Source organism: Myodes glareolus, chromosome 21, assembly GCF_982192425.1.
Source record: "Myodes glareolus chromosome 21, mMyoGla1.1, whole genome shotgun sequence".
NCBI classification, from domain to species: domain Eukaryota; kingdom Metazoa; phylum Chordata; class Mammalia; order Rodentia; family Cricetidae; genus Myodes; species Myodes glareolus.
Genome location: NC_142046.1, coordinates 56,823,347 through 56,850,569, shown reverse-complemented (window position 1 = coordinate 56,850,569; position 27,223 = coordinate 56,823,347). Strand labels below are relative to the sequence as shown.

At 45.7% G+C, this 27,223-nt stretch overlaps 1 protein-coding gene and 1 long non-coding RNA gene across 3 annotated transcripts in view; one reads left to right on the top strand and one right to left on the bottom strand.

The window, feature by feature from the left end:
- Nucleotides 1-27,223, top strand: part of Pde11a (phosphodiesterase 11A) — a 327,936-nt gene that overhangs the window by 206,864 nt on the left and 93,849 nt on the right. Inside the window, exon 10 of the mRNA XM_087900073.1 lies at nucleotides 2,210-2,260. Coding sequence (XP_087756199.1) covers nucleotides 2,210-2,260 — 51 coding nt within the window. The remainder of the gene's footprint in view (nucleotides 1-2,209; nucleotides 2,261-27,223) is intronic.
- Nucleotides 255-25,914, bottom strand: LOC125394941 (uncharacterized). 2 transcript variants are annotated; one of them, XR_007230376.3, is made up of 3 exons: nucleotides 25,571-25,914; nucleotides 6,115-6,293; nucleotides 4,416-5,875 (listed from the first exon to the last, which is right to left on the bottom strand). It is a non-coding gene; the product is annotated as an uncharacterized LOC125394941 (long non-coding RNA). The 2 variants fall into 2 exon arrangements; XR_015735875.1 differs by lacking the exons at nucleotides 4,416-5,875; nucleotides 6,115-6,293 and adding an exon at nucleotides 255-2,349.

The window sequence follows — 27,223 nt, the reverse complement described above, 5'->3', positions numbered from 1 at the left end:
GAGGCAGGAGGATCTTCACAAGTTAGAGATCAGCCAGGCTAGGTCATGAATCCCAGGAGAGTCTAGAAAATAATGTGAGATTCTGTCCCAGAAAATCAAAACAAACCAAAAGTACTCTGAGCCTGATTCCTCCTCCACCCTCCGGTGCTGAGTCATGGAATAGGAGAGAAGATTGAAAGGCACAAACCAAAAGCTTCTTGATTATATTACTTGTCAGATTAAATAAAATAAGGAAAATTTAATAGTCCTGAAAATAATATCCAAAGTATTTATTTCCTTAAGTCTCTGTCTTTATCCTACGTACAAAATTAGTTTTGATTTATCATAGACATAAAAACAAGCAATAAACTTCTGGAAGACAGGAAGACAGGACAAGTTGTATGTGTGCACACATACACATCAGTAGCTTTAGTGGTGAGCAAACTAAAAAAAAGATGCATGATGCAATAATCATAAAAATGGACAAGTATGATAAATCAAAATTGAAAACTTCAATTCATTAAAAAGAATAACCAGGCACAACGCACACGCCTGTAAGTCTTAGCTGCTGAGAATCTGAGGCAGAAAAATATTCAGTGCAGTGTAGATAGCCCTCCTCTTAAAAACAAGTAAACAAAAGCATACTATTACACTATAGACTGGGAAGCAATGTTTATGAATATGTATGCATATATATCATAGACCTTGGTTCTAAAATATACAACAAACCCTATACCTCAATTAAATATAAAAAAGAAATAATTTTAAGTGAGCGGAGAACCTTGGTCCATTATAGTTATTTGCTTCACTGGTTCAAATAGCTGCAATTTAGTATCATTGACAGGTTATTTTTTTTTTTAAATAATAAAAGAAATGGAGAATGAGTTTAAGGAAAGCGGTAGCAGGCCTTAGCCACATGCTAAAAGCCTGGTTGATCACCATCTAGTGGCAGAAATTAGAATTGTAGTTTTTGGTTTCAGTTTTGGTTTTTTAGGTTAACAGTCTATTTTAAAGACTTAATATACAAAAAAGAAATTGCGAACACCATAAGACAATCTAAGAGCAATAAATTTAGTTTACCTTAATAAAACGGAACCGAAAAAGCAGAATTTTTTATTGAAAAACCATTGAATCACTGAAAATCATAATATATGATATTCAGCCAAATATGTATGTGGTAGACTTAACGACTATTCATACAATCAGCGTAAGTTAATTAAGTGCTGGGTCAACATGTACTATTGCATCAGTTTTCCTAAGAACTCAGGGAACTGCAAACCCACCCCAAGTAACACTGTTACAATTAACATTCGCCAGGAGAAACTCATTTTGTTGCTAATAAGCAAACCTTACAAAATGTTATTTGTCTCACAACACGCTGCTTTTGGGAGGCCCTCCTGAAAGTGAAAGGCAATTGGAAAAGCTAGGGGGAAAGGAGTCAGTGAGAAAAGTGTTCACGGTAGGCAACCAAGTATTTACTGCCAGTAAATGTAAACATCCTTAGATTCTGCCCCGGTGTTCCTCGTTTCATACACACCTGTGAACTCTGCTGCACCGTAACTACGCCTTAGGACGTTACACATGTTACAGTGCGGTCTAACTTTCCTGTTGACAATCATGGGAAATGGCCCTGGCTGGGCTTTTCAGGTGGAGCCCCTGATTTTCAAAAGCAGGCGCTCTTAAACATGAGCAGTCTTAATAGTGTTACTATTATGCCACTTTGCAAAGTAGTCGGGAAAAGCCTGAGCAAGTTCCCAGAGCTGGGGAGTGCACAGACTGCATTCAACCACTGTAGGGCGCTGCCTCCACTGCTGTGTGCTTGCTTGGACCTGTATTAGCATTTCTCAAAAGTTCTTGGTTGGCTTATAAGGTTGGCCTGTTGTGACATTGCTGTCTCATCTAAAGCAGAGTTATAAGGCTAATTGGATTTGGATTTGGAAAATGCTGCGTCACAATTCAGAGGCCAACTGAGATTCTCCGAGGTTGGGAAGTGTAGAACGGTTTAGTAGGTATCCACATTGCCCGCAGGGACCGTAGTCTTGGCGTCCACGGTGTGGTGTAGCCAGCCTTCAGTCTGGGTCACAAACAATTCATAGAAATCTCTTGCTATACATTGAAATCCATTGTCAAGTCAAGGCTTTGCCTGTAAGCAAAGCCCCTTTTCAAGGGAGGAGACTGTGAGACGGCCCGGTCATGGCAATCACTGACGCTCTGTCCTCTTCCGCACCAGGTGCTGTCGTACCACGCCACGTGTTCCAAGGCTGAAGTCGACAAGTTTAAGGTGAGGACGGGAGCCTTCGCGCTGTTAGCACCTAAACTCTGTCTGAAGTGTGGAGCCCGATTCCAGGCAGAGAGGCTTGGAGTCCTTCCCTGTGGAGAGGTGGAAGGATTAAACAGCTGAGTCGTCCCTGTGTGGCTTACAGGAGTCTGTGTGTCTTTCCCTTCGCGAAGCCCGCAGATATGGGGACAGGTCTGAATAACTGGGTGAGGATTGGGGCACCTGACTTAGGCAATGGTCTTACTTCTAACTTACTATGCACTCCGAAATTTTAGGGTCTTCTTGTCTTGTTTATCTATAAAACTAATGAAGAAACCGGGCAGCAGTGGCGCATGCCTCTAATACCAGTACTCAGGAAGCAGACTTCGGTATCTCAGAGTTCGAGGCCAGCCTGATCCACAGCGTGAGTTATAGGACAGCAAGGGATACACAGAGAAACCCTGTCTTGTGGGGAAAGGAAAAGAAAAGAAAAAAGAGCCTAAAACGAAGAGATTGAGGTCACAACAAGTAACATTTCCCCCGCGCTTACTGTATACTACAGGCTCTTTTCCTGCGTTCATTGGTCTCAACCTCACAGCCCTGCGAAGGAAGGGCCATGGACACTGTTTTCCAGATGAGTAAACTGAAAGGCTACTGCAACCATAAGAAGCAGCATATTTGTAATATTAGTCTATGACATTGCTCGTTGCTCTTCTCGGAGCCCCGTTTACACAAAGATCCATTTTATTCTCGTAGGGAAAGAATGACACAGAGATCTTTGTTCCTGATAGAGTCGTATCAGAATGGAATCACAGGAACCACTAAAGAGGACAAAGAAAGATCCTGAATACAGAGATAGAATTCCCCAGGAGGGCAAGCAATGAGTTGTTACAGTAGGCAGATGCTTAAGGAAAAGTCTCACAGCGATGCCCCAGATCATGAGAAGAGGCTGTGCTAGCAAGAAGTAAGGACTGGCCCGGTAGGAAGAAACCTAAACTACAGCAGTCAGTTACTAGAAGCAAACATCTTGAACAGTCTTTTAGTTTGTTTTCTGTCTCTGTAACAAAATACCTAAAACTGTAATTTCTAATCAATAGAGGTTTACTTAACTTATGCTGCAGAGGTTGACAAGCCCATGGGTATTACTGACTTCTGTTCAACATCTGGGGTGTGTGTGTGGTATGGTGTATGTGTGTGTGCTTGTGTGTGCTATGTGGTGTGGTGTGTGTGTCTGTGTGTGTATATGTGTGTGTGTATGTGTGTGTGTGTGTGTAGTGTATGTGCCTTGTGAATATGTGTGTGTGTGTGTGTGTGTGTGCCTGAATGTGTGTGGTGTGATATGGTGTGGTCTGATGTGCGTGCCTGTGGGAGTGTGTGTGTGATATGGTGTGTGTGTTTGTGTATGTGCATGTTTGTGTGTGTGTGTGGTGTGATATGGTGTGGTCTGATGTGCGTGCCTGTGGGAGTGTGTGTGTGTGTGTATTGAAGTGTGGTCTGTGTGTGTGTGTGCGCACACGATGTGGTATGTGTGCATGTATGTGCGGTGTGGCCTGTGTGCCTGTGTGTATGTGTATGGTGTGATGTGTGTGCCTATGTGTTGTGTTCACATGTGTGTGTGTAGTGTGGTGTGTGTGTGGTGGGCTTTGGCCCTCATCACAACATGTCCGAGGGCCTCATGGGGTGAGAGAGCAGCAGTCCAGAGAGCTGCTCCATAGCTTTGCCTTCCTTCAGGAAGACAGGGGTCCATCCATTTCTGAACAGAGGCAGTCCATGGCCATCCATGTCCCAAAGTGCTGCTTGTCAGCACCGCTGCATTGATGTCAAATTTCCCACATGTGGGATTTGGGGATGCATTGAAACCCTGGCATATTGACCAGGATATGAACTCCACAGCAGGCATTTTTGTGCATTTTCTTCATGGTTCTGTCTCTGCTGCCTCTCACAGTTCTTGGTCCAACATGACGGTCAGTAAGTACTTGGGGAATGAATAAATGAATGAATGCAAAGAGCATCAGTATTCTAGATCTTAAGCAGTTAGTTATCAAGAAAATATTAAAAATAGAACATGAAATTATTTTAGATGCCTATTTAAATTTTCTTTAATATATATAAATTATATATTTTCCATAAAGATGTTTAAAACTTATTTATTTTAATAAAATTTAGTTAGCATGCATCAAAACACCAGATATTATATGATAAGCCTGTAAAATTTTTGGTTTTAATCTGTGACTTTGAAAAGTTAAACAATAAGGCGAAGTTTCAGCCTAGAAAGCTTGTTTATGGCAATACCTCATTCCTGCTAAAATAGTATGACATGTTATTCTTTCATTTTTTGCTGCCATTCTGATTATTTTTGTTGCCAAAGCAGGGAAGTGACCAGAAAGAAGACAGTAAAGTACATAATGAGCTAAATGTGACTGTAAAAGCCACTCAGAGCCACCTCCCAGAACTACCGCAGGCTCCATGGTCGAGAGGGGACTGCTCTGTGAAGGCCAACAACCTTTTTCCAGGCTTCCTTCTTTGCTTTAGAGCAAGGAGAACTCCATTGTCTTAGAGCACGCTGTACTTTTCTGTTATTGGCTCCTAAACATGCTAAAAATATTTAAATTTGAGAACAAAGGGTTATTTGATCTTAAACTTGCCAAGATTATTAACGGAACTGATTTATTCCAGATTTTATCCCAAAAGATGTTAGCTGATATCCTATGATACTGTAATTGAGATTTAGTAGATAATTTTAACAAAATGGCTTTTTCCTTGATATATAAAGTAAATAAAACATTATCCTAATTGATAGCTGGTGTCTATTGTAGCTACAGCAGTGACATTAAGATGTAGTGTGCGTAGAATAATCCTGTGTGTAGTCACGAGACAGCACTGGCAGAGACTCCAGACTCAATTGTATACAACTAGCTAAATAACTGGATACATGCTTTATTTTTACCAAGATACACAGACAAGCACATTGGCATCCAAATGTGCTATAACCTACATTATCTCTGCACTTTTGAAAATATGCAGAGGTCTTTTTAAAACCACCGTAGCAATTTATTTGAGTCTGGAATCGGTGTTCTCCACAGACTTGCTGGGTGAAGGGAGGGTGAATGCCACTATTCACTTTGTTTGCTGGGATGAGTGTGCGGTGATTCAGAGATGGCCCAGGGTTTGGAAAGAAACTATTTAATTATCTGGTGGCGGAAAACATACAGAGCCCAAATACACACAACACAGACTTGGGACAGACCTCAAAGAAGCCCAAGATGTTCCACATCCGGGGTGCGCAAATGTCCCAGAGACCAGCAAGATGTGCTTGTTTACACGAGTCTAAGAGCCTGTCTGAATCAAGAGTGTGTTCTGATGGAAGTGGAGCCCACGAGCCTCCCCGTCTACATACGAGTTCCAGGTCAGCATGAGCGCCGTCTCCTGGATCTGCCTCATTCCTCGACCAGCCATGGGCCCATGTGCTCAGTTGATGATGAGTAGATGCCGAGGCCTGACTTTAGGATGAATGCAGCATATTCCATGGTTCAGGAAGCTCAGGGTCCAGAGTGTCAGCTGCACACACCAGGGACCAGTGGCAGGAAACGTCCCGCAGACCACGTGAGGGATGCTTTCCTTCTGGTTGACCATCAAGGGCTAGGAAGGTCAGTGCGGGTGAAGAGATTGCTTGGTTAGGACAGAGAAGGCATCCCCTGAGGGCCCCAGTAAGAAGTGAGGCACCAGCACCACCGAAGAGTGGAGAGCGAGATCTGCACCCTGTGTTATTCTTAGTTTACAACCATCTGTACACACGGAGGGAGGGGCCTAAGGAGGACTGATGAGGAAGACAACCTGTAGCGAATTTAATAACCGTTCATGTTAGGCTAATACCTTACCCTTCCTAGTACCTGCTGGTCCACCTGGTGGATTTCCCCCGTTTCAGAATGCCGTGAAGGAGCTGTCTGGGATTTCATTTCTTCTGATTCTGCTTATTTGTCTGAGTGAGAAGACTTTGGAGAGAGATGTGGCGGTTGGGAAGGCAAGACCAGACTTTGTCCCGGTTTTGTGTCTGTTGCTGTGACAAAAACACCCGATAGAAGTCACTTAAGGGAGAACAAGTTTCTGTCAGCTCACAGTTCCAGCAACAGTCTGTCCCCGTGGTGGAGTCACTGTGGCAGAGGGGAGACAGCTGGTCACGTGCACAGACAGGCGTGGAGAGAGAATGAGTGCACACACACTTGTGCTCAGCTCTCTCCACTCACAAAGTTCAGGATCTCCCACCGTGGCAATGCTGACACTAACACTGGCTGGGTCTTCCCACTTACGTTAGCACATTCAAGATAATCCCCCACAGCATATCCACAGGCCAGCTTGACCTAGACAGCCCTCACCGAGCCTCTCCTCTCAGCTCGTTCTAGAGGGTTCCTAGTTAACAATGAAAACTGCCCATCATGGAGTTGAAAGCCCAGCCCTGCCCCACAGGTGGATTCTGCTTCTTCAAGAATGTCAGGTCTTGGGCTTCTTTTTCCTGGCTCTGATACCACTCACGCCTCAGGAAATGGTTTTGTCTGTAGGGCCCCTCACACACACGAAGATCCCAAGCTTCTAGGTCCTAACAAGTCAGCTGCTTTGGGGAGTCTGATTCAGATTATCACGTCACTAAATTACTCTTTAGGGGCCGATTGCCCTGTGCATTAATGAGCGTGCTGAGGTCCAAAGAAGGTTTCCCCTCATTAACATTTACCGTCCCGTGAACCTGAAATAAGAAAGTAACATAGAGAAAACCTGTGCAGGTTTTAGTGCCTGTTTACATCTCCTTACACTGCGCTAACAGGAAAGACGTGTAGAGACCACGTTGACAATTAGATCTCCTTGAAGACGGCTGCTTTAAGGGCTTCTAATGACCTGAGACGCCAGCTGTGATACCACGAGAACACGAGTTAGTGCACCAGTTATGTGCTCCTGCGGTTTTATGCACTTTCCTTGGATTCCACTGCAATGAACGGACCTGATGGTCATCACCATCTACTGCCAGTTTACCCGCTAGTGTCAACCTGTGCACAGGCTCGTGTTGTGCGGCCTCCTTCCATCCCGTCTCCGTCTGAGAACCGCATGGGTTACAGCGGCGATCAATGAGGAGGCTCGTTACTGCCCATAACTGCTGCCGTAATTAAAGGCCCATAACTCAAGGTGGCTGTTGGGGTTTAGACCACCTCTCCATGTTTCAGGTTTTCAGTATGGATGCCCAGGCCACAAATTAATAGCACGGCAAAGTCAACAAAACGAAACGTCAAGAATAGACACTTCCTGTAGTGTTTACATGTGGAAATAAGATCAAACGAACTGACCATGCGCTGGGGGCGCACACTTCTAATCCCAACACTCAGAAGGCCGAGGCAGGTTGATCTCTGTGAGTGTGAGTTTGAGGCCAGCCTGGCCTACAGAGTGAGTTCCAGGACAGCCAAGGGTAATGCAGTGAAACCCTGTCTTGGAAAAATCAAAACCAAACAAAGTAAGAGATGAGATGTGGTTTCAAAGGGCATCGTCATCCACTGGTTTAGGTTTAAGAGTTGCTTGAGGTCATGCTGTCAGGCCAATCTACCCAGGCCTTCAGGAGCAATCAGGAGTGGGAACGCCACACTCCCTTTGTGGACCCGTGCTGGGAATACGTTCCACTAACGGCTCAGGGAAGCATTCCTGTCCCAAGTTGGCACGGAGTCACTGCGGAAGAAAGACTCTTCCCTGTCATTTTTGCCAGCACATTGCAGAAAGAGTGAGGACAGAGCATTCAACCAAACCAGGCAGCTCAGGGCACGCCGAGGAGGGGCAATCGGAGGAGGTCACTCTGGAGGGCTGCCAGGGGTAGAGGCCAGCAGCTCGGTGTCACCCACCAGATCAGCAACATTCACCTACCCCCCAGCTCCTCTGCCTCTGACAACTGCTCTTACAGAGATTCCTCTGCAACCTGGGCTAGCCTGGGACCTTGGTGTCGGAAGGAAGCCGGTTGGTGTCTTGCTCTACAGTCTTATTCCCTGGAATGTCGCTTTCAGAATTGTCCGCCCTGGCTTTCGGGGTCACCCCAGCTTATTTCCAAGGTGCTATGTGAGGAGACAGCCATGTACACAGAGCGTTGATGGTGACTTATTTCTAACCTAGTCTTTCTCCCCGTACCCTTCCTCCTGCCTCTTGAATTTAAGGCATTGTTTTGACTTTCAGCAATATTTATGCCAAGTTTAGTCTCCAAGTTTTTCTTTACTGTCAGGGCAAGCGATTGAACTCCCCCTGGAAAATGAACCGCAGGGGAAAGAGCAGCCTCAGCACCATGCAGGGCAGTCTGCTCACACCGCGGCCGGCAGCTGGCAGCCTGCATGGCTCAGGCCACAGCCATAAATATGTGGCTTGCCCGGCGCTTGAGTGTCCAGGTCCCTTTATGAATTGTGTCTTAATCAAACGCAACATTGCAGAAAGAATGGTTGTACTTTGTCACTCTTGAGTTCTGCAGAGGAATGGGGGACGGGAGGGGGCCGAGAGGGGTGACGTGCAGTGACAAGGTCTTTAAGGCCAGACTGGCCTTTCTTAGTGCTGAGCTCAGCAGCTATGAATTGAGGGCCCTTCAAAGACCCTACCCAACCCAAATTTATCCTGTGATGACCTTGGCCTTCCCTCAGATCATACAGCCCCTCTTTTTCACCTCTTCCCTTTGGAAAACAAAACAGGAACAGCTTTTCCGAAGGCCGCTCACTGGAAACATCTACTTTGGTGGGAGAAAGACTGGGCCCAGGGTACTGACCAGCAAGAGGGATCGGCAGTGGGAAGCACACAGTGTCCTGGAGTTGGGCTCCCAGCAGCCTCTCCGGCAACTCAGAACCACTTCTGAGCCCAGTTCCAGGGAGATCTGATGCCTCTGGTCTCCTCAGGCATCTGTGCTTATGTGCACCTAACCACAAAACATAGAGATGCATATTGGAATATAATTTTAGGAGGTTTACAAAGGGTCTGGAAAGCTTCCCCCACCTCCTCTTGGCAATTTCGTTCATGTCATTTCCTGCTGGGCTACAGAGTCAGGCCTAGAGGGCAGTGTGTGTTATTTGAAAGTATTAAAAAGCCAAGCATTGCTGAGTACAGAAGACCCAGTGGAGGCCAGTGTGGCCCAGAGAAAACCCTGATCTTTGAAGTGGGAAGAGAAGAAGCCAAAGATGTCAGAACCTTCCAGAACACTAAGGTATCTGGAACGGCACCACTCTCTCCTCATTAATTCTTTCTTCTGAGACAAGTTGTCTATAATTACAGATGTGAACTGGGAAATTATAGAGCCAGGACAGGTGGCCCCTCACTGCGGGGATGGGTGCTTGATTTAGCAATCTCAATGGTTTATTTTTTCTTCGTTAACCGTTTAGTAGACAGACAAGCTACAACCTCCTGACTGTCTTCTCCCCTTGCCCACACTGTGTAGCTGCAAGCTTAGATAGAATCGCACAGCCGTTCATGGCTCTTCCCCCACCCCCAACAACCCACATCTCCATATCGTGTGCCACCATTCTGCCTTGGCACACTCCTCTCATTGCAACCCAGCTCACGACCCTCACCATCTCAGCCCCTGCCTTGCTCTTTCCTCGGCAGACAGAGATTGTACTCTCTGGTTCTGGCTGGGCTGCCTGCCTCCTCCTTCTTCACCCTGTCTCAGATTCAGGCAGAACCCAGCTGCCAGATGGACAGTCCTCTTCAGCGGGGGCCAGGCTCCTTCTCACAAAGGTTCTCATCATCTGTGGGCCTCCAGACTCCGGCTGTCACTGTCAGGTCTTCAGCTGGACGTCAAAAGTACTCCACTCTCAACCCTCCCACCTGTTGTCCCGGATTATTCTAACCTGTCCCTATGGCTGCCCCTCGCTGTCCTGGGGTCATGGTCTTTTCCCACGGCCTTACTTTCCTATCTGTGAGCCCATCCTCTTCTCTGTCTCAGTCTCTGCATATTTACAGCCCTACTAATCCATCTGGCCTCGCTCGCTGCCTCTCCTCTCCCAGTCTTCCCCTGTCCTTGAGGCAGAAACGATCAGTGGCCTGCCATCCTTTTCAGTTTCTCCCTGCAACATCAACCTTGGGACACCCGTCCAATCAGACGGTGAGACTGGGAGCATTTGTCTGCTCATCTTTATATCCCTGATATCATTTATAGGCATGCTTGGCACCCAGGTGCTGAAGAAATGTCTATCCTGTTACCAGGTTCACTGAACTCTGATTTTAGGTAGAAGGGATTACAGGCACAGGCAGAAATTTGAAGCTGGGCTCACTGACAAGACCAGTCGGTGAAAGTTTTGTCTGTCTTGGCTCTTTGTTGGTCCAAACTCCTTCTTTCACACACTTGCTTACCAGTTTCTTAGTTTGCATACGCAGCCTCAGCACCATGAAAAGAAAGGGATTATTCTTGTTCTTGCGGCTGAGCTCTGGCCCAAGTCTGTTGAAATGTTCTGTGAGGACGTTGTCATTCTGCTGTAGGCAGGAGATTGTCACAGTGTTGCTGATATACTATTATGAAAATCCTTCATGGATTTTGTTAAATGTGTTTAAGCTTTTTTACATTTATTTATTTAATGCTATGTGCGTGTGTGTTGTCTGTCTGTTCTGAATTCAGAATGCTGTCTTCTTCTACCATGTGGGTCCCAGGAATTGAACTCAGGTCGTAGGCTTCGAGGCCTTCACCTGCTGAGTCACCTCACTGGCCCAAATCATAGATTTTAAAACACACCATGTTCTTGCTTCTCAAAATCTCTTTCTAACACTTTTTATTAGCATTTAATATGGTTTGGTCCTACGTCTGTCTCCCCTGTGTATTTGTGAAATCACAGACTGGCTTGATAGTTTTTGCGTTTATGTTGTAGTTGGAAATGGATCTATTTTTTTAAAAAAAAATCTTAAAAACGTCTGTGAATCCCAATTCTATCAGTTCTGAGGCAACACAAGAAACGCAGACCTCGGGGCTGTCTGCAGTTCTGGGGCTGTAGCTGCTGCTGGACACTGTCTCTGTTAGGTCAGGTGTGTAGCAGGCCAAGAGCGGGCACACAGGTGAAAGACACGGACAAAGCAGCTACCAGTTCATGTAAATTTCCTGGGCTTCAGGTTCCCTCATCTGTACAGCAAAGCCATCTCCAGCTATAAAATAATGCAATTTTATGAGCCCATAAAGATTATCTGTAGGAGTGAAGGAGAAATAAAACACAGAGGAAAATAAATGTGGACAGAACATCTTGAGGTCTTTATGATTCCGAATGCTCAAAGGTTTTACTTGAAGATCAGCTTCAGAATTAAGAGTATTTGCCGGAAGTCCTGGCTCAGGTTGATTTAATTACATTTTACAATTAATTTTCAAAGGTTCTGGTGTCTATGTTATATTTGAGGAGTAACAAAATATAGTGATGCAAACGAGGGAGTGTGGCAGTCACGGGAAGACAAGTCTTAAACTGATCAGTATAGGATCCATACCCTCGCTCTGCCCATAAATGAATGTTTAATAGTAATTTGTTAAATACCAAGAAATAACAGTGGATATATATACATATACATATATACATACACACATACATGTACATGCATGTGTGTTCTGTGTATATACAAATATATGTATATAAACATGTACACATATACACACATATATATCAACACATATATGCTGTGTGTATGTGTATTATATACATGCATATGTGTATGTATTTATAGGTGTGTATGTACATGTATATATTCTTCACAGTGCCAACACTTGGGACCCTCCATCTCTTGGTAAGGGTGGGGTTCTCCATATCTCCTTTGCATGTGTGAGACAACTTAGAATTAAGAAACCATCAAAAAAGGCAGGGGTGACATGCACTCTTGTAACCCCAGCACCAAGAAGGCACAGCCAGGGGGAACCATGAGCTCTGGGCCAGCCTGGGCTACATAGTAAAATTCTGTCCATAAAAAGAGAGGAAAAAAAGGCAAATAATAAGAACGAGAAAGAAAACTACCCGACTTTGATTGCTTCCTCCAGCCCAGTTTTGTTTTGACTCTAGAAACAGGTTCTTCCTCTTTGGGTAGGAAAATGGAAGCAAAGTCATAGAATTTTAACCTGAGGTATGTCTTTTGATTCAGCCATTATTCTTGGAAAGCCAGTGACGTTTTGACAGTCTTGGAGTCAAGCGAGCAAAGGCAAAGATGTCTAAGAAGGAATTCTCTGGGTGAACTTAAGATACTGTTTTTAAAAGAGCCACCTGTGGTGCCCTTTAGTGCACGACGCTGCTTTCTCAGAAATCTCTCTGTGAATTCACGGTTGCACTGCCCGCGTGGCTCATTGCCCCGGGACTTGCGCCTACTTAGAAACCTAAGGAAACTGGAGGCAGGAACCCTTATGGAGGTGTTGCATCATCTGTGGAGCGACGGGAGGAGATCCATTATTCTGACGCCTCGCCTATCTTCTTTAGTCCAATTGCCTATCTTGCCCTGTAGAAATCTCTCAACATCTGGAAATCTCAGAGAGAAGAGAAGGGTTCCACTTTATTATCCTGCACTCCCCAGGCTGCCAAGGACTGTGTGAGAACGATAGCACGGCTTGAAGATGGCAAACATCAGTTTAATGATAAAGTGCTTGTCAGGAGATAAAGTCTTATGCTTTGAGCACGAGCACTTATGAACCAGATAGAAGCTGCAGGACGGAAGATGTGGACGGAGGGATGGGTAATTTTTTTGATGTTAGGGACATTATGGACAGTATGCTGCTTACCTAAAATGTGATTATTTAAACATAAATTCTGAAAACACACACATATTTAAATCTTTATTCTGGTAAAACTCTTTGATATATCCTCACCCCCCCATCATGTGTGTTTGTGTGTGTGTGTGTGTGTGTGTATGTGTGTGCATGTAAACTTGCTCAACTTAAAGATATAATTGTATGACTTAGAATTTTAGCTGTTGCATAAGGGGAGGTCCCCCAGCAGTTTATTGTCTCCAAGGAGATAAGCAAATGGCGAATCCTTGAGAAAGAATGAGATCTGAGATGAAGCACTTTGGCCACTGGGTGCCATCCTTGCTCCATGCAAGAATTTCCTGAGCCATGATTTTTAGGGAAACGGTTAAAAATCCCAAAGGTGGTGATTTAAAAGTAATTTTGAGATATAATAACAGCGATGTGTGTGCGTGTATGCATGACCTGGAGTATGTTAGTGACAGCGACGCTGATTCATTCACGCAGTCGTGAGCTGGAGGCTAGGAGAACTTTCCCCTTTGGTTTAGCCTCATGAACAAAGCCAGCAGCCAGGTCGGCATACTTGATGTACCCCAGCAAGGCATCCTGTGAAGGCCTGGAGGCCGTGTGGAGGAGCGGGAATTGATGAGGGAGTATCTTGTAAGCATCTGGAGGTCAGAGGGTCAGATGCGGCATTGTTTGTAATCTCGGCATGCATGCAGCGCTGCACTTGAGCTAGCTGTGTGGCAGGGCCTAGCCCTTCATGTGCAGCCATGGCAGGACTGAGCCAATAAGCTATCAAGAACCCCTTTTCCTTCCTTCTGCTAATGCCAGGTGTTTGGTAGAAATCTCTGGGGGTGATCTTTGCTTCCCTGGAAGTAATAATTAAGTTCACAAAGGCACCACCCTAGCCAGGTCTCAGAATATCCACAGTTAAGAACAGAGGCTTGGAAGAATTTTGCCATCTTCGGGTTTGAGTCTCATATATAAAAACAAGAACTTAAACTTGGCCACAGAGAGCACCCCAAGATGGCTTAGTAATACAGACTGACCTTTTCAGAGCTTCAGACATTTGACTGAAACTCAAAGAAGTGTGGCAGGAAACAATAAAGAATTTAATTTTTTTAAAAAAAAAAAGTTAAAAAAAATCTGTTAGGTCTCATAGTAACAGAAAACTGAGACACCTTCTGATAAGGCCACACTGTAGCACCTAAGACTTGTAGTTGTCCCTAGAGCAATGGTTCTCAACCTTCCCAGTGTTGCGACCCTTTAATACAGTTCCTCATTTAATACAGTTTGATACAGTGGTGACCTCCAACCATACAATTATTTTACTGCTACTTCATAACTGTAATTTTCTACTGTTCTGAGTTGTAACGTAAATATCTGATCTGCAGCATATCTGACACGTGACCTCCAACAGGGTCAAGACCCACAGGCTGAGAACCACTCCTTTAAGGCTATTCCCAGAGCAGCATGACAGCACCCCTGGGGGTTAAGGGTAACTGAATGCATGCCTCTATGGAAGGCAACAATACAAGGAGGGGTAGTGAGAATGTAAAACACCAGACTTTCTTAGCCTATCTAGGGATAAGTGTCATGCCCAGAGACGCGCTAAGCGGTGTCAGGCAGACAGACTTGAAGAAAGCATTTCCTCTTCTTACTCTAGGATGGCGCAGTGTCCGCCGCTGCATCTTTCAGACATTGTCCCTCACTGGGAGCGATGCTGCTCAGTGCGGTGTTCCTGCAGAGCCGGTTGCTTTCACAGTTCTTGCTCCCTTGAGCGGCAGTAACAAGCCTCTAAAGGAGCTATTGGTGACCCAACTCAGCTCCTGTATTGGACAAGTCATGGAAGGATCATCCTGTCAGTTAGGAGGCCTCAGTTACGCCTGCTGAAGTCCGTTCCTCTCCCTAGCAAAGGCTCTGTTCCCTCAGTGTGATGGAACTTTAGAGAATGAGAAACGCAACCTGCCAGGTCTGCTTCTGGTGCGTGGCTTGGATGAACTCATTCAATTGTTACAAAACCCTTCCTATTTTCTCCTTGCTTTGCAGATGATAAGCCTGAGACATTTAGAGAAATGTCCAAAAATGTTCCAACTAAACAGCTATGATCTGGGCAGACATGGCATGCTGAATTATAGTGCCCTCTTTTCAATGATATGGAAGTCTTTGATTTAGAAGCGTGGCCCTGGCTTGGTCCTGTCCTTGTGTTCTGATTCTGGATCCTGATAGAATCTCGGGTTTTACTCCTATGATAGATGAGTTCAGGTTTTAATTGACTTGAGTGTGTGCTGACTCTGTATGTGTGTGTGTGTGTGTGTGTGTGTGTGTGTGGTGTGTGTGTGGGTGTGTGTGCGTGGGTGTGTGTGGTGTGTGTGTTTGCATGCACACGCATGTGTGAACGGGTGGGTATGGGTGTACACGCATGTGTGTGTGTGCATGCGCATGTGAGCGTCTGCATGCCTGATAGTGTGCCTGTCTATCTACGCTTTCATAGTCTGCAAAGTCGTCCAGCCCCACTGCTCCCCCAGGAAAACCTCCTCGGCTGCTAGCATTGCAGTGTCAACTTCAAGGGAAGGCTTTGAGGGCTTAATAATAATTTTCCATCCAAAGCATAAGTCCCGAACAGTTCTTAAACTGACTGATCCCATTCCTCACGACTGGGCACATTTCCTAACATACATCATAATTCATTGGCCTTTCCAGAGACAAAGAGGGCTCTGGGGAAGCGCAGGTCTGTGATGACTTCTGTAGGAGCAGGGGGCCATCCCCACAGCTAGGCTCAAGTTCATCAAACCGCGCTGCAAAACGCTGATGTGGCTTTTGAAGAAGAACACTTTGTACCCTTCCCTTCCCCTCCAACCAGAAAAACTCGAAATTCTGAAAAGAAGGAGAATGGGATGGGAGGGGCAGTCCCCATGGTGATTTCAGTGCCTGCCACTGAGAAAAACAAAATGGCCCTCGGAGCCGCCATTTACACATGGCGGAGGTGGGTCATCCAATTGTCATCCAAGCCACCAGCAGTCTTCTCGAGGAGAGCTCACCATGATAGAACCTCCCTAGGAGGCTGGGTTCAGAAGAAAGGCTGGTTATGTGGACAAACCAAGAGTCCATCAGTCTAGTGTTGAGGAAGTCCTTGTCTACCCGGAGTTCTGTTTGAGCTTCTCTCTCCACATGAACTTTGCTCTTTGACTGTGTGGTGCCTTAGCTCAGAGAAGGCAGTGTGGCATAGACTGAAAGACTCCGGCTGTGGCATCTTTTAGAAGAGAATCACATAATACACCACCAGAAATCTTCCTAAGAAAGGTTACAAACAGGAAGACTGTATGCGCCAGAAGGGAAAGCAGCCCCATAGATTTCATCCCTACAAAACTAGGTGATGGTCTCAAAACCATCTGAAACTCCCAGAGCTGGTCACTATGACTCTGCACCAATTGCCCAGATAGCACCTGGACCAAAACTACAGAACCTCACACTGCAGCATCCAGACCGTTGTGGGGCACTCACTGCTGATTAGCATCTGTCAGAGACTAGGTTTCTCTAATTCCCTATAGGGATTCACTTTGCAGAGTCTTGGGAACACTTTCTGATTTACTCAGTTGGGTTCACATGCCTAGTCCTGGACCAGTTCACTGTATGGAGGACTTTGTGGACAGAATAGTGTCAGTTTCCAAGTGAATGCAGGTAGTTGAGTGTGGAAGACGACCGTGTCTCCTAGGAAAGACAGGGGAGCATAGAGTGTCATTGCTGTCCTTCAGTCTGCTGTAGCTGCACACAGCTTTCAGATGATGGTTTTCAATCCCCACCAGGCCCCTCGCTACTACTTTTTATTTTGTAACCAGAGATATTTCCTGGGACTATAGATGAGATGCTTACATCATAAGGTACAGGTACTAGATGACAATTATCATTGATCTATTCCCTGAAGCAGTTCCCAGCAATACTGACTAGATTCTATTACTGAACAGAATACTTTGTTGTGTCCTTAAATATTCTCCCTCCGTGGATTATCTAAATGTTGGTCACCCTGATTTGACTTTCTTTCAAATAATTTAAACTACTCAAATACATGATAACTGGTTGTGCCAGTTAAGTTGGTCCAAACGTCTGCATTTATGACTGTTTGTCATCAGCCCATACCAGACCGGCAGCTTTTCTGCTGTGCTGGGTGATAATAGAGACCCAGAAATCTCCATTCAGCTGAATCAACCGGCAACCTGTGGAGTACTTCTAAGGCAGTCATTTCTACATGAATTAATTAGGTCTTCCTGGAAGATTAAACAGATCAAGTAGGCCAAACATCCCTACATCCAGCATTTGAAGCTAACAGTAAAATAGCTCAATTTCTAATCTACTTCCTGGCCTCATTAGAATTCAATTAGTAGAGGACACTCTTTCCTAGAGGCCCTTTGGCAGATTTGTGTATGAGCAGTTAACCTGGTGGTAGCAAAGGCAGTTACTTGTGGTCAAACAATTCTGTCTGACTGCAAAGACGAATCCCAAAGATGTTTAGATAGGACTGTACTTACCCTCCCGGAGCGATGCAGATATTTTAAGTGGACAGACTGAGATAAACTGCACCCAGCACTACCCCTGACACTGACCACATCCTGCTGCTGCCAGAGGTTTTGGACTTGAAGGTCAGAAGGGAAAGGTCAAAGGGGTTATGTTAGAGACAAGGAGATGCAGAAGAATTTACAAGTCCTTCTTGACAAGGTTGGAAGTCATTTCCCACATAAACAACACTGGACTTTAAAATATATAAATGGACATTATAAAAAAGGTGTATAGAAATGATCACATATTTCTTAATGGGGGGAGCACTCATCAGGCCATGAAGAGCCGGGTATTTGAGGATTAGACAACCTTGTGCTGATTCTTTTATGTGTGCATCTCCCCCCTCTGCACGGCTGCCTGAGTGCAGACGTGGGGAGATTTCTTCTTCTTCTTCTAACAGGGTGTGTGATAGCTGTCATTCAGCCTTGAAATAGTTTTTCTCTCCAGTGGAACATCGGGCCAGTGATATATTTGTTATTTCTCTCCAGTGGAACATCAGGCCAGTGATATATTTGGGTGGCTATACCTACCTGTCACTTTTCTGCTGGCCCTAATGTGTTAGCATTCCACAGAAAGCCCGACTAGCCAATGACAGCACTGGAAGCTAGCTGCTGCCTTTACGGGACCTGGCAACAGGAAGAAGCATTTCATTGGCTGTCTGGCTGTCAGCTAGAGAGGAGGCTACTCCAGATGAGCCTCAGCTGTCAAGATGGAGATGAAGCATGGGGGTGGGGTAGATATTTGAGCATAGGAGCCTCTCTTTGGTAAGTGTGGTACCATCATGCTTATGGTAGATGCATAATGCTCATATCCTACACACACACACACACACACACACACACGTGCACACACACATACGCACACAATCAAATGTGAAAGAATGATACCATATCAGGGCAGCTGATTTTAATCTGTGGAATCCAAGATGCATTAAAAATTAGATTCTGGTCCCTAATCTTTTCTAGTGAATGCAGGGCCTCTGTGGGAAAGGAATCAGAGCATGTCCATGGGTAGACATGGAAGCCTGCTGGAGGGGAGAAGCCGTGTTCAGTGGGTTTGCTGAATGCAGAGTCTATCCCCAAAGTTATTTTTGCCAGTATCTGACCTTGAGAGCTATCTCGCCCTTGAAGAGGTCTTCATTTTTGTAACACTGGAGTGAGATCTCTTCCTCCCGTAAACTCAGAGGCAGCGGCCAAAGAGCAAGACAAGGCTGCCTGGACTTGGAACAGCAGGTTCCCAGGGTGGGATGCGGATGCAGCAGCCATGCTGCTGATGGCAATAGTCAGAGAGAAGGCAGAGGAGTAGTTGGAACAGAGGCCATGCAAACAACAAATCAACCCATTGGCTAAAATGCTAGGCCCCTTCTTTAAGCTGACCTCAGACATACGTGTGCATGCATGTGTGTGCGTGCATGTGTGTGTGTGTGTGTGTGTGTGTGTGTGTGTGTGTGTAAAGTTAACACAGCCACTTTTGACCACACCTTTTTCTTTTGAATGTGTATGTGTGTTGTGTGCATACATGTGTGTATGCATGTTTATAGATGCATGGTTGCACATGTGTAATGTGTATATGTACATGTATGCACATGCATGTGGCAGCTATCAATCTGCTATCAGTTCTTATAGCCGTGCCAGGGAGCACCAGTCTGCTCACCGCTAGCCTTGGGCACAGTCCCTCATCTTGTCAAGGAAAAGCAGAGGCCTGACTAATGTGTTTGCTAATGGCCATATTCTGTTATCAGAAATTCCATAGGCCATCCAGATCTTGGAAATGATACTATATTTGAGGGGAAAAGCCTTTAATTATAATGCTTATCATTGAATAATAGTTGTAATAAAGACTCATCTCTGGGAGTGCCAAGTCACTTTAATTACAGCGATGGATACCCAGAGCATCTCCACGTTTAGTGTTGGTATTTCTGCTCTGGAAGGAAAATGTGTTTCTGTTTTGAGTTGTAAATTGAGCTCCTAAAGATTCATATTGCCTTAAAATACCCAGAGATGCCCAGAGAGCAGGGCGTGCCTCCGGCCAGGGATCCTGGGAAGAAGGTGGAAATAAAACTGAACGACAGTGAAGCTGGGCTGTGGTGTGTGCAGAAATTAACGGTGTACTAACTACCTAACTGCCCGAAATAAAGCCAGAGAGGCAGTGATTTATGTTCTACTGAGTGGAGAACTCAGAATTTTATATGTTGCCAGGATTAGGTACTGTTGTAAAAGAAACCTAAACTCTGGGTTTTGGCAGGACCTGAGAAGGGAGCTCGGAGCCTCCATTTTCCCTTCTGAGTTGACCATTACTCAGCTTTTCTATGGCTTTACTTCTCAATTCAAAGTTGATACCAGTAAACGGCTTCTAAGACATGGTAAACTGGTGCCGAGACTCCCGGCCAACAGCCTAGCGAGGACTGGGACATTGTTCAAGTTAGGCATAGTGAAAGCAACAGTAACAACAGCAGCTATAACTGTTGCCATCTAATGAGCACCTGCTGCCTGCCAACCACCTCAGCTGCGTTCAGCCAGCCGTCAACGCCACTCTCAGAAGTGACGGCTGCCTTCTGTGCCCTGATGAGGTGTGGGATACAGCAGAGAGTGAAGCAACTTGCTCTAGGGAGCTTTAATAGGGAATTCAGACCCCTGCCCACAGACGCCCTGTGCAGCACCCTGCTGCTGAGTGTAGGGACAGCGCCTTCCAGCAACGCAGCACGGGGCAAGAGAGAGGGGCATGTTTCTGATTTCATATGTGAGCAATTTTGGTCTGCCTTAGACTTCTATCTGAAGATATGAATAATTTTACAGAATGGGTCAGTTTATTTTTATTATTAAAAAAGCATATAATATATTTTGATCATATTCTTTACCTCCCTACACACCTAACTTCATACTATATATTCTCCCTCTATCAAAAAAAGTGGTTAAAACAAACAAACAAAAGGACAGTAAGACAAATCATAACAAAACAACACACACACAAAACAAAAAACAAGCAAACAAACAACAACAACAACAACAAAATGGAGTCTACCTGGGCCCAGAGCCTACCCGCCCTGGAGTGTAGCCGATAGACCCAGGGACACGGCACTGGACCGCTATCACTTACAAACACCTTCTTAGTTAGACGTGGGACTTTCTGCCCACTTTCCCTCCTCCGACTGGAATTTTGCCGAGCTTGGACTTGTGTAGACCCTGTGTGAGCCGCCACAGTCCCTGTGGGCTCCTGTTGTGTCTGGAAGACACTGTTTTCTCGGAGCCGTCCACTATCGCTGACTCTTACTAACTTTCTGCCTCCTCTTCCACATTGATTCCTAATTCTGAGGGGGCTGAACACTGAACGTGGTCCTCTGCAGGAGAAGCCTTCTGAACAGCTGACAGCTCAGTCCTTTAGGGAAGATTTGATCCCAAGCAGTTACATTCCTTATTTGTAAACAATGGTTTATATATATTATATATTTATATGTAAATATATATATATTTGCTCACTATATATATTCACTAATCTGCTATTTTAACTATATGCATAATTTCTGTTTTTTCAGATATAGATATACACATGTCAGCTTCTGTGTGGTACAGTGTCATTTGTCATCTTTGGCACGGGGTGACAACATCCTGGACTCATCTCTGGGACATGAGTCTTCGTTGTTTGGGTAACTAGGGAGTAAGATTTGTCTGATCCGGCCATGTCTCTTTAATGTTGTGATCCATTTATTGATGAGATGAGATTGCTGTCTGTAGTACGGAGCACTGCCTGTACCCATGAAAATAACAAGGCTGACCAGCTCTGTAATCCTGCAGCCACCACCCAGAAAGAAAGAAAACTTTGGGCAAAGGTAGCCTGATTGAAATATGAATCTCTGGGAGGGGGCATTAAAAAGAACAATCACCAAAAATAAAAGGGAAGAAATGTAGTCAAAAGAAGATTGCCATATATTGCTATATCTCCAGCAAAAAACAAAAATGTGAGAGTAGTAATCACAGCAGATGAGTGGTAAAAATACAGCATGTCTGGCAGAGCGAGCAATTCATTCCGCCTGCCTACACAATAGCGCATGCTCTATCAGGCTCCAAGAAATGACTTTAGGCATTAATCTACATTATTTTCACTATCTAATTCAAGATCAGAAAATTTCTAGTTCTGGCAAAAAGCCACACGGATATTTTATTTTTATTCCCCCAGAAACTAGCTTGCAGTGCGGAAGAATAATTTTTATCAATATAAATAATCTCCCCATTGGTGTTTTATATCACGCTCAATGACAAACTGTGAGACGTAACATTTTTGCTTTGACGGCTTACGAAATCCATCATCTGTTTTCATAGATCTTCATTCAGAAAAATATTTGATTTCTCAAGATTTGTAGCCCTATCAGAAATATTTGAATAAGAGATTTGCAGCTCTTGAAATCAATATCTGGATTTACCGTTGAAAGCTCAGTCAGTGGGTGAGATGCTACTGTAATCGCTTATCCTCTGTGACCTTTAAAGAAGTAGAAAAATGGCTGCTGTCTCGTGCTTGTAGCTTACACCATGGACACCAGGAAGGAGAGAGGCATCTTCCCGTCATCCTGCAGCTCCCAACTCTTGCAAGAATTACCTGCATCGCTGCCTGGAGGCAGGGGCCTGCGTAATCTCAGTCTTTCGTAAAATAAAGTTGGACCACGTAGACAAAGAGCTTTGCTAATGAGTAACCAGAACAGAGAGAAATATGACTTTATTCATTTCCAGCGCGTGAATTTATAATCTGCCTGTGCTCTTTCGAGTGAGTTAGTACGCACTGTATCCAGAAGGATCCGTAAAACAATCCGAGTCTGAAGTTCCCGTTTACCCAAATCATCATCATAAGGGAAAAATATTTCTCACCGTGAGAATTCCAATTTTAAAAATATTCCATTCTTGATCGGTTATATTATTTATCATTATTAGATTTCCTAGACATGTGTCTATTAATCAGATCTTGGTACACAGGTCTAAGTACGACCATTACATTCTATGTGGTATCAGAAATGCCTCACATTTCAAATTGAAGCTGCAGAACGTTACCAGTTAGTCGGAGACCTGAGGAGTAGACCTGAGGAGGTCAGGGCAATTTAAGATGAGAAGAAGTGGTATAAAAGGGGCAAAGTGTATGGAGGGAGAGGCCACTGGAGCAACTCCCATGGGAGTATATGGCTACAGGGGTTTGTTTCTCATTCTGGGTACACATCAGCAGCTGGCCCTCTGTCCCCTGTGACCCTGTAGCGTCTTCATGCCGGGATTCAGGCTAAAGGAGAAGCCCCACCTGAGATAGCCCATGCTTAGATAGACCATGCTTAGGGCAGAAAAAGAACAAGAAAGTTAACAAAGTCGCGTGGTTGGTTTTACTGTTGGTGGGGGGCACGTGTGTGCGTGTATGCGCACATGTATGCTTGCACATGTATGACCTTATGATCTTTTGACAAAACTGAAGTGTCAGTCAGGGAGGTTTTACCGTCCCGGAGAGGCCTGAACTGTGTGGCGATACACAAGCCTGCAGACTGCTCGGGCCTGGAGAAGAGAGAACAATCTGGACCATCTCACCACAGTGACTACAAAGGTAAGAGTCCCCTCCAGTTATTAACTCTGAAAGGAGGCCTAGTGAGGAAAGACACCTATGGACAGTGTTTGATAAAGTGGCCCCTGTCCCCGCTAACTGGTTGATCCTGGGGCGGGGGTGCCTTTTCTCCTCCTGTCCAGCACAGTGTGAACACACACAGTGTAATTCCGAGAAGGTTCGGTATATGCTTCGGTTCATGCTGAGCCAACTAAAGTTAGTTCATTGAAAAGATGCCCAGAACAGCCAGAGGAGGGTGGTCCAACTTGTTAGCATCCTTCCTCTCAGCACAGACTATCACCACAGGATGCCAGGGACGTCCAGGACATCACTCAGCATCTTTCCCCTTCTGCTTCCTGCTAACTAGTCCTTCCTCTTCCGCACCGTCCTGTACCCTTCCTCATTTCTATGATTTCACCTCCAGGCTTTCTTCTCCCACTGCCTTCTGAACTGAAGTCCTCTGCAACTTGGGATGTTTGTCGCCAGCCCTGCTCTTTCTGGTCTTGATAGATTTCCTTGCTGAACTGGGGCAAGAGATGAGGGCAGCTTGTCTTTCTGCACAATCCAGACTCCGAACAGACAAACCCTTTCTCTGCCTCCCTTTCTCTTTGGCTTAACTTCCTCAACCCTCCTTCCAAAAGTTAACCTCTCCGAGCCTCCTTCAAGTGTGAGTTAGTGAGAAACTAGCTGCAGGTGAGCCAGTAAAACCTGCTCACCCCTTCCTCTTTAGTCCTCTTGAGAGGCCGAGCGAGAAATAACTTATCGCCATACTAGATGCGGTGAGATCCGCTGGAGATTCTGCTGTGTCCCCATAGCTGACGTCTGCTTAGCTTGCCATGCCTTTGATGTGACTTCATTCCTCAGCCTCTCCCTTCCTATCCTTCTGGCACACGCCCTCACTCTTCATCCGCCTTCACAGCTGAAGCCCAGACAGCAGCGCAGACAGACAGGCATTTCACTTTTACATGGGGCTAACCACTCCTGATGCTTACTGCCAGGTGCCAGAGGCTTTAGTGAAAAGAAACGGCCAGCAAGGGACCATCATTTGAAACGTCTCTAGTCCCTGTAGCCAACATTCGTATTAAGCCTTGGTCCCGTTCCGTTCTTGTCCCAGAAAAAGACTGAGGAGACCTCATTATAAACAACTCTACCAAGTGACTCCCCTTGTGTTTCTGTCCCTTGGCCATCTGTGTGGATGAATTCAGACATGCTATTGACAAATTCGAGGGACGGCGGAACTGGGAAAAAGAAAAACCCTTTTGCTCCCAGGAATTTCGCTGGGCAATAGGAGCAGAGCCGTATGTTCCCCTCTCGCTGGCTCTGTCACCCTCCTCTGACTTGGAGCATGAAGAGCAAGGAGGGGCTCCATTCTCTCAACTTCCCATTAAAAAAGGAAGCTTTTCTTAAACCTCCAGACATGGCTCCCACCTACTTCCTACCCCCTCATCCTCCTGATACACATTCCAGAGAAGGTGTCCAACTTCCATGTGTCTGCTTCTTTTACATACTTTTTCTAGACAGGCCTCTAGCTTGGCTCAAAAGCAAAGCAGAGAACGTCTGTCCTATCCTGCCCTTCGGGAAGTGTCTGCCTGGAGAGACACGAAGATGCCACATGGCACTTGGCAACATGCCTGGAGGCTGATGCTCCATCTCTAGAGGCTGATGCTCCTGGACAGCTTCACTTTTAGTTCCCAAACAATTTTTCTTATCTCTTTCTCCCCTTTCCTTGGTCTATCAAGCCACTGAAGGAGTCTTTGAATCATCTCCTCACGCTTGCGTGGCCTGCCTGCTAGCCAACAGCAGGGAGTAGGGAAGATACTCAGCAACTGTGGTTCCTCTCACCCTGTAGTAGAGAGGAGCTGCAAACCCTGAAACAAAGATGCTAGCTCAGCAGGTTGAAGTCAATAGGGCAAGAAGCCATTAAGGCCCAACTGAGCGCAAGTCAAAGAAGTGGTGTACAAAGGGCAAAGCCCCTGCGGCCATGAAAACTGTCGTGGGTGGGTCCTGGATGCTGGTCAGTCAAAGTCTTCACCAGTCCCCCTTGCAAAGGGTGGCAGGTGAGTCCCTGAGTGCAAACAATGGCAGGTGTCCACTTGACCACAGGCAAGCCAAGCCCAGAATCCTGATTCAACTACTTCATGAGCTCTGAACAGTGCCCCCTGGTGGTCCTTTGATGAATGCGCTGAGGTCAGCGGCAGGTTCCAGATCCACGCATTTTTCTGTTCTGTGTGAAAAGGAAAATCCTTCTCCTCACGGCCTCTTAAACAGAGCCTTCCTCACCAAAACCAAAGCCCTGGAGGACACATGACTGACGGTAAAATTCTCCTAGAAGGAGAAGGTGGGCTGCTGAGTGAAGGGAGAGAGAACCACAAATAGCCTTCCATAGGAAAAACGGTATTAACATTTTCACCTGACACAGCAAAGTTGCGAGGAGAGTTTTGAAAGGCAGTCCGAGCAGGGAGCTCTGACCACAGAGGACAAGGACTGGTCACCAGCTGGGGTTGGGGGAGCAGACTTACCTGGACAGTTAGCTAAAGCCAGCCATGGTGTCCTAGAAGATTATGGTCTGAAGTCACAGGCGGGAGTTTGGAAAAATCGAGAATTTGCACCAGAATGAGGTCGAGTGTTACAGTTGGTGGGGCAACCAAAGGTTCTGAGTAAAGCAAGTCCTAGCTGGCTCCGAGTTCAAGGCCTTTGGCACCTCTGTGCCCACACCACTTGGCCTGTGTCATCTTCAGAGACATCCAGAAACCTTCGGTGCCCACCCTGGCCTCTGCTGGGATGGCTTCTGCCACCTCCTCCTCTGCTGAACTCTTTCGTCCCTCAGAGCCCACATCACGCGATCCTCTGTCCTCCAGGCCCACACCACGTGATCCTCTGCCCTCCAGGCCCACACCACGTGATCCTCTGTCCCCCAGGCCCACATCACGTGATCCTCTGTCCTCCAGGCCCACATCACATGACCTTCTTCTGTGGTTCGCGGTCTGTGATCTGTTCTCATTGCCTCTGAACTTTCTGGGTCTTCACCAGTTAGTCTGTGTGTTCCTCTTTTTGTGCAGGAGCACGTCATGGTCCTGGGAATGGAGTTACAACATCTTACAATTTGGGACAGGCTTCATTGGAATTTTTTTTATCCTGATAGCTATTCTTTGAAGTTTAAATTATTCTAAATAAACTTCATAAAGCTAACGTTTAATGACAATTTCTAGTTAAGATACAACACCAAACTAAAAATGTTTCTCTCAGGGATTACATAAATGTCATGCGTGTCTCTCGTTGCCACACTTAAACTGCATGGGCACTTTGTTGCATCTCTGGACAGACCTCAGGCTGAGGGGCTGCTTTGTTTCCCAAGGGCACGTATGCATTGCACCCTGGGTAGATCCTGCTACAGAGTTAGCTGTCAAACATGTCTGTGCTGTCCTAAGGAAGATGGCAGAGCGTGACCTCAAAGACTGTCATTAGAAGTCCTATGTCCATTCTGTTCTCCTTGGGGAAAGCGATATGTGCTTTCAATGGCAATGACTGTTACAGTTTGGCTATCTAATGCCTCCAAAGGCTCCTGTATTGGAAGTGCTGAGAAGTGGTTGGATAATGAGAGCCCCAATACATCAGTGAACTGATCTATTGAAGTCAGAGTTGAGTGAGTTATTAGGAGGTGAGGCCTAGTTTACTGGGGGGGTTGTACCCTTAAATGGTATATTCTTCTCTCTTTCTCTCTCTCTCTCTCTCTCTCTCTCTCTCTCTCTCCCTCCCTCCCCCCCCCTCCTCTCACCCCCCCATCTCTAGTCCAGGCTCTCTCCCTTCCTTGGCCTCACAGCTGTTGTGCGATGAGCATCCTTCCTCCACCAGGCCCTTCTATCACGTTTCTTTATGTCTGAAAGCAGTGGGGCCAATCAACCGTGCACTGATATCATAAGCCAATAAGTCTTTCTTCCCTTAAGTGGTTTTTTTTCTCAGGAATTTGTCACATCAGGGAAAGCTGCTAACTCAGCAGTCTCAGCAGCAACGTAGTTATAACAGCCATGGACATTCAGCATTTCCTGTTTCTATACACTGAGCTTTCTCCTTCTGTTACGGCTCAAGCTGCCATGCTGCATGGTCTTGTGGTGGTTTATCCAAGGAATGCTCAATCTGAGACTCACTTCAGTGTCTTGCTGACAGGCGCTCAA